The 7,905-nt window shown below is 41.9% G+C and overlaps 1 protein-coding gene across 1 annotated transcript in view; it reads right to left on the bottom strand.

Moving 5' to 3' along the window:
- Window positions 1-3,227: 3,227 nt before the first annotated feature.
- CDS1 (CDP-diacylglycerol synthase 1) overlaps window positions 3,228-7,905 on the bottom strand; it is a 38,135-nt gene continuing 33,457 nt past the window's right edge. Inside the window, exons 13-14 of the mRNA XM_008641338.2 lie at window positions 7,147-7,250; window positions 3,228-5,998 (exon numbers count right to left, since the gene is read on the bottom strand). Coding sequence (XP_008639560.1) covers window positions 5,869-5,998; window positions 7,147-7,250 — 234 coding nt within the window. The 3' untranslated portion in view covers window positions 3,228-5,868. The remainder of the gene's footprint in view (window positions 5,999-7,146; window positions 7,251-7,905) is intronic.

Raw genomic sequence — 7,905 nt, 5'->3', positions numbered from 1 at the left:
GGGAGGGGGGGGGATGAGGCGGGATGAGGAAGAATGCGGCGGGATGCGCGGGCGGCGGGGACCCCTAGTGGCACCGTGGTCCAGCCCGGGAGAGGTTTTAGGTCCTGTGCCTCACGCAGGTACCTGGTGAAATGCTTGTGGAAAAAGTAAAGTCTGTTTCTTTGGACCACTCTGTTCAAAAGAGGGGAAAAACTAGTTCAGTGTGAGTAATTGCCACAAAACCGGGTCCACAAAGTGTGGCTGTTTGCAGGTGACACACACTTATTATTTAGCCAAACACTGTTTAAGTCTTACAAACTGAGCTTAAGAAGGGAGATGAACTGTTAGAGAAGAAAAGGAGGATCCATTAAAAACGGGGTGTACTCAATCCAACCAAGCCTCACCTTAGTGTCCTGTGTCCAACACTGACACTAAGCAGTTGGCACCAAAAGCATAAGGCCAGAGCCTTCCTTAGGACACTCCAAATACTCTTCTGACTTCATAATTTTCAGCTTATGCTAGGCCACATACTGGCATTGTCTATTGAGGATGTCTCAGTGTAGTGCAAACATGCTTTATACTCGCGGGGCTGTGGTGGTGCGGCACAGTGGCTGGCCCTGGGCGGAGGGAGGCTCATCTGCCTGTCCCATCCTGTCCCATGCCATCCCATCCTGTCCATGGCACTCACTTGCCTGGGTCTCCCATGGAGCCACCAAGACCATGTCAGGGAGGCAAGAGCTGCTCCTTGCCCTCCTGCTGCAGCAGCTCTTTCTTAAGCAGATACAAGAACTATAAGACAGTTCTGATGCCTGCAGGAGCTGTCACCTCCTTAGAGGTAATAAAAATACCCTCTGAAATGTAAAACTGTACTTTTTCTCAGCTTTTTGTATTTGAATCAATATTTTTTATGCACACAACTCAGTTAATTGGGCTGAACTGACAGTTTTATTGAAGAAAAAGTATAACATTATATACAAATACATACAAAACACAATCTATTTGCAGAATATGTGTGATAAAAATGAATGAGATCTAATCATAGTGTGTCTGAAGGGGAACCATAGGTTGGTCTCACAAAGCCATGGCCAGGAATAGCCTGGCAGCGGGATGGCCTGGGGGCAGCCAGATACCTGAGGCACTGTCCCTGCATCCATCCCTGCTGTGCCTCCCTGTGTCACTCTCTCAGAAGACCCTGCTGAGGCTCGGAGCAGCCGTCTCCAGGCACCTGCCTGGCGCTGGGAGCAGGGCACTGCTGCTCCTGCTCCCATGGGCTGTGGGTGCCAAGGAACACCCTGCACACAGCCCTGAGCATCCTCCTGAACAGAGATTGTTGTTGCCATCATGCCGGGGACAGGGGAGGAGATCTGTCTCCAAGGGGCTGCATGGACATCACACAAGCTTCTGCCTGCACTCCTGGCACTGAGGGCTCTTCCCAGGAAGGAGTGGATGGTGCATGGGCAGTGCTTGTGGGTGTGGTGGTGCTGGCCTGGCCTGTGTGCTGCTCCCCATGACAGCTGGGCCGGCCTGCCCTTGCTGGGGCAACACTTGACTCAGGAGTGTGGCTGTCTCATCCTTAGTGTCCATGGGAGCAGCTGGTCCAGGAGACATGCTCTGTAAGTTTGCTTCCATCTGAATTTGAAGTCAGAAACTTGTTTTGGGGCAGCTGGACATGACACAGCATGGAGTCTGGCGGAGCTTGCTTTTCTCCCAGTCCCAGGATAGCCTATGCTTGTATCATAGTTTGTCACATCAGAAACAAGGTCAAAGTATGCAGAGCTACACACACCCTCCAAGTACATACAACCCCCAATGATAAGCCCCAGTTAGGTAGGTAATATAAGCCACGATTGGGCAATTAGAGCTCTTGGTATGTTTTCTTTAGAGGTGTGCATGATATCTGCCAGATAGCACGAGTATTTCACTTCCTGCAATCAAAGAGCAGGGTCCCAACAGCAGAGTGAAAATCCAGCCTCTTGCTCCGAAAACTCTGCATGGGACTAGCTCAAAACTCAAGTTCCTGCTGTGCTGGGGACAACTGGCCCAGTCACTTCACATGGGAGCAGCAACCACGTGAGGAAGCAAACTACTGCTACTGCAGCTCGACACAGACAGGTGCAAGTCACCTGGTGGCAATTAAATGGGGCTGAAACTTTACACCTTGACTTCCCTGTGAGAATATGTTGCCTTTACACACTCACTTACAAAGGGTATGTTCATGCTAACGAAATCCTTATAATACCAGTCTTTCTCACCTGTTCCTTTACGGATCAAAAGGTGTCCTGTAATTCATCAAGGAACAAGCATCAATATTGGGAAGTCAGGGTGCAGTACATACCGAATGAACAAATCACACTGTCTGTAGTACTCAGCTGTACATTAATGGAGGACTTGGAGTGCTGGGCTAATGGCTGGATTCGATCTTCTCAAGGGTATTTTCCAACCTAAATGTGGTGTGTGTTTATGGGCGACACATTCCCACCTGTTTCTGGCATCCTGTCAGATATAGGACTCATGCCTAAGTTAATGCAATTTGAAATTGCTAAACAAGGAACTGGATATCCATTTTATAATTGGGAAACTACTTGCAAGAGAAAGGGCAATTGCAACTTAGCTACATGCAGGTAAATAGTACCAGCTGGGCAAAAGGACTGTGAAAGTAACAATCCCAAACATTATCTGTTTAGCAGGAGAAAACTCACTGCTAACTTTCACCTTCCTTTCCTCAGAAGACCATTAGGAAATAGAGGCAGACGACAGGAAAGCTCTGTGCTTCTCCACAAGTTTTCTAAAATGCAAGGAGGTGCACAGCACGCCCACAACTGGCTGATGGTGAGTGTTTAACAGATGTTACAGTCTGTGTAATTTAGAAATAAGATGCATTTCCTACCTGGCTTGTTTGAGGCTGCAGGAGGCGAAGGGCTTCAGATCCAAGACTTAAAAGGGAAGAAACAGGAAAGCAGGGAGAGGTAGCTGCCAGCTGCCACCCCATCATCACCACAAATGGTGAATACTGACAGGCCTGTGTCAGTATTGTCGAAGTGAGCACCTTTAGGAAAAGATGACAAGCTTGCATATCTTCAGACATGAGGCACATTGTACAAGTTTCAGCAACAGACAAGGATGGTCTGAAGCCTTGAGGGGCAAAAGGCTGGAAATTAGTAGCAGACTTCTCTATTAAGAACACAAATGTAAGGAATACAAAGGAATATAAATTCTTGTTAAGAAAACTCCACCCAGTGTACATGCTATAGGAAATAAAAGACAGGAGGACTTCTGTCCCAATTTTATTTTTTTTACAACACCTGCTTCAATGAAAGATTGAAACAGTCAAACTAAAACAGACATTATATGCTCATACCATTTACAATATTTACAGAATATACATTTCTCTTTTTTGCTCAGCAGGTAATTATAGCCACTTGGGACAAAAGTGCAAGTGAAAAGAATCATGGTGTAAAAAGTTAAACTTTCCTGTTGATCATGTTGCAATGCCTGAACTAACAGAAGTAGCCAGTGGGGTAAATTCTCTTTATAGTAACCAAGCATAGATGCCACTTCATAGTGACAGATCCTGCTCAGCCATATTTACACCAAGCCTATACCAGAAGGAAGCTATTACTCTATCGAGAAAATTGATGAGTGAGTTCACAGGCGATCCCATCTTCATTTTAACATTGAAAATGAGAACTGCAGTGTTGAATTTTCTATTGTGCACATAGATAGCAATTAATTTCAAATGCTCTGTTGTATTAAATACTAAAATATATTTTAACTTCCTTATTGTACATGCTATAAAATTACACTAAAAATTTCAAGTTTCTGCAGTAACAATTACCCTTTTACATATACATTCTCTGTATAATTTTTAAATATTTAGATTTTTTTTTTTAATACCCAGGATAACAATATACTAGCTCCAGTATGGCTGCATTTTAGCATAACATCTACCAGAGTCCCATACATAACCAAAGCCTCATCTAAAAGCTAGTTTTGCAGACATTCTATTTTGGTTTCCCTTTCATTTTCTCTTTCCTTCTTTTTAAATCACCTTTCCAAAGGTAGCTGTGCTACCTTTTAACTTCAGGTTATGCCCTATCTGGAGTAAAGGCTGAACTTCAGCCCCCTCCAACCCAGCCAAGTCGCAGAGCCACTGATGGACAAGCAGCAGGTGACGTTTTTCACCTCTTGGAGTGTTCCTTCAATACAGTACTACAATCTCCAGGTCACATATAATTTAATTCTGTCAATACCTGACATCAACAGGAATTACTTTAGACCTGGATTTTGTTGAATGTACAAAGGGGTGCCTTTCCATACACAAGCTGTAAAAGCCCCAGTGCAAAACAGAGTGCACGGTGGTCTTGGCTACATGATGTTCAACAAAAAGCAGTTTGAATTTTACAGATACATCTTATCACCCACCCAAGTTATTTTCTCCATGATTGTATCCTCAAGTAGCACCAACCATTTAAATTTTAATCTTTAATATATATACACATCTTTTAATAATTTATATACACACACATAGATGTGGCATCGGTACGTGGAGAAACTTATTTACAGTTAGTTGGAAAAATGAAATTTATCAAATTACAGTTCATAAAAATAAAATTGGCATTTGTGCTTTCTGTTTGTACAGGAGTAATTTTTGTCATTTCAAAAAAAGTTCATATTTTTATTTGCATCAAGACATGTCACATGATGAAAAACGTTGTAAAACAACTAGGATTGAGAATCATAGAGCATCAATTCTCCTCATATACCCCACTAAGTCTACAGAATAGCTGCTTTCTATAAAAATTCTCCATTCGAATCCCTCTGTGGTCACCCAGGCTTGCTTGAGGATCTTCTTTATAAATAATAACACACAGCAAAAGAACCATGCATCCTGTCTTGCACTGTGCACATTTATGAGATAGACATTTCTGCCTTCACTGAGTAACACACTGATACACACCACTTAAACCTCACTTTTTACTTGGGACCTCAAAGTGCTTTTAAAAAGAAGGAAATACGCCAATTCTACACAGCAGTTAAGAGGCACAAGGAATAAGGCTTGAATTACTGTCTTCAGACACTGACCTGGCCATGGAAACCAGGAACTTAAGCTTCAGATTCGCCCTGATCTGTTTATTGGGCTGAAGAATTCTGTTTTCTCAGGTAATCTCTACTGCTGGAGGTACACACTTGTTTACAATCTGTAATGTTAACAGAAAAAAAAAAAAAAAAAAAAAGGGGCAGCTCCACAGCCCGAACTGCCCAACTGTATTTCAATGCCCAGCTGTATTTCCATAAATGTACTTTTCTCTTGAAAGCATGAAATGGTTTCATAAGAAAGCTGTTAAATTAAAAACAGAGCTAGGTTTACTCTTCAGAACAATTAAGTAAATATGGGTAGTCTGATACAGCAGGCTTGAAGTACTTCTTTGACCAGGCCAGTGTTTTCTGGCCAATAGTAATTTCAGCACCAGCCTATATAGAAGTTACTGCCTGCCTGATGTGTTTACACTTCAGTAACCATTGGAGACCAAAAAGGTATTTGCTAAGATACACAGTTTTAAATAACTCATTAAAAACGTACAGTGAATTTCATTATTTTTTCTTAAATACAAAGACTGTCAGGCTGGGTGCTGAAGAAAGACTGCTGCCATCCACCTCAGGAACTAAAATACACAGCATGTGTACCATTACTTTGTAAGCATTTGAATTATTTTAGGAGTAAGAGGTCTTTAGTGTCCTAGTAGGAAGTCATAGCATTCACATTCATTTCAGGAAACATCCAGACCACAAACTACTCTTCCTTTAGCCATTATTTATGCACACTTTTGCAATGTTTTTCCACAGGCTTCTTGTAAATGGAGTCTTCTTCTAGTCCTCTGTTTTGACAAACTACCCTCTTAGAGATGGCTGCAGGATCCCCTTTTCAACAAGGTGAGATTTCAGGGTTTTATACACACTTAATTGTTGTTCAGGCTGAAGTATCAACAGCTGTTTCAATAATTTGCTGGGATTTGGACCCCTGTCAATGAAAAAAATTAATTTTTTTTTGTGACAACAGCTCTAAGGAGTCTTTTAGATTTCTTCTTGCTGCCCAAACAATGCATTCCCTTTTTGGAGGACAACAAGTTATGGATTTCTCCCAGTCTATCTCCTCAGGATGCACAGGCCAGCATTACTAGCAAAGCATACTCTTAGCTCAATATAAACAGGAAATAAAAAGCATTTCTATTTGCTGTCAAATGGGGATATTAAGAAGGTTTATGACAAATAAGATTCCCTGATTCATCCTTTATCACTGTAATCGATGTTTTTTATTAGCAGATCTTCATTTAGTATCTGTTGCCTGCCAGATAAATTACGTACTACTGAACTAAATGGGAAATTGGCCAACTCAGTAAAGAAAACTGCAAATTCAACCAAGCTTTTCTAAATATCAGCCTCATTTTTAGCTGGCCACTTACTTACAGGCTTAGTTCTTAGATGAACCAAATACTAGGCAAAGAATCTGTTGCTGATTAGGTATCCAATAATTATTTAGCCATATGCATTTACAAAACTAAGGGCATGTCTTGGTTTGGCTCCTTGACCCACCCCTGCCTCAGAAACTGTCTGTTGTAAGAGAATTGTGATTCCTATGATTTCTCTTGAAAGCTGGTGTGGTTCAGGGAAGATGAGCAGTATTTTTAGGAAGTTGGCTCCTTTCTTTAACCACAGCATTTTCATCTTAAACAGAAAATCCCAAGCCAAGCAACTGAGAAATACTGAAATTCACGGGAAGAACTGCAGTCTCACAACCTACTGGCTCTTCAGGAACCACACAGGGAAAGCAGATGCTGCACAACCCTTCTGCCCAAAACCCCATCCTACACCCTTCCGTAATCAGTAAATTCTAGTAAAACTTCTAATAGGCTGCTACACAAAACTTCCTGGTATTTCGGGTACACAGGCTACCTTCAGCAGCAGTCACAGAAACATTAAGGCATAGCTTGAACCTGACAAAAATCCTATTCAGGGACATTGTTTTCTTAATAGTCCTGTATTTGAAATGATTGCATAAATCCTATTTAACAACCTGCAATCTCTGCTATGCTAACATAACTCCCATGCATTCATTATGGTACAGCTCCTATACATGCTTCAGTAGGTAATATTGTAAAAAGCCCATACCTTATGAAACTGGTGATATAGACATGAACAAAAGTGGCCATCAAGTACTGACAATCAAAGCGATCCATTATCCCACCATGCCCAGGGATCGTGTCTGCAAAATCCTTTTGGGTGTGAAGGACAGGGAGGGGAAAGAAGAAAAAAAAAAAAGATGGTCAGTGGTTCCCACAGAACATGCCAAGGATGTATCACTTGGCAGCAGCACATCAGGGCTGCAAGTAAGCCACAGTTTCACTGCAGTGAGCCAAAAGGTAGCAAGAGGCTCCTTTGCTAAAGGAGTTCTTAACTGCAAAGCTGAGTCAACGGGTGAGAAGAAAAAGAAGAGAAGAGGCAACTTGTCCACAGTATTGCACAAGAGGTCAGCAGTAGGTCAGGTGCAGGTCTGCCAGTACTGAGAACACTGGTGTGCCTATACACACTTCATTTTGAAGCAAACCTCTTAAGATACTGGCTGTCCTTCTTTGCCTCTGCAGAATCTAATTCTCATCTTTAATATCTTTTTTGCTTTATCCTCTACCACAGTTAAAAACCGTAATATGTGCATATTATATAAATATATCTAACAGAATCAAAAAACACATTGTGAAAATGATCACTACTTTAAAAATATGTATTTCTGATGCAAACAAAGCTCCATACACTACCTTTGTGTTACCTATCTTGTCTATAGAACAGCTTTATCAATCAAAATACCTTCAGACATCCTTTCTGTCAGCCACACTCACTTGTGTCCTCTGTGAGTGAAAACCCTGACCTTAG

The sequence above is a fragment of the Corvus brachyrhynchos genome, unplaced genomic scaffold (genome assembly GCF_000691975.1).
Source record: "Corvus brachyrhynchos isolate BGI_N302 unplaced genomic scaffold, ASM69197v1 scaffold229, whole genome shotgun sequence".
NCBI lineage: Eukaryota > Metazoa > Chordata > Aves > Passeriformes > Corvidae > Corvus > Corvus brachyrhynchos.
The sequence above is the reverse complement of the archived record's forward strand: the minus strand, read 5'-3'. Positions and strand labels throughout refer to the sequence as shown.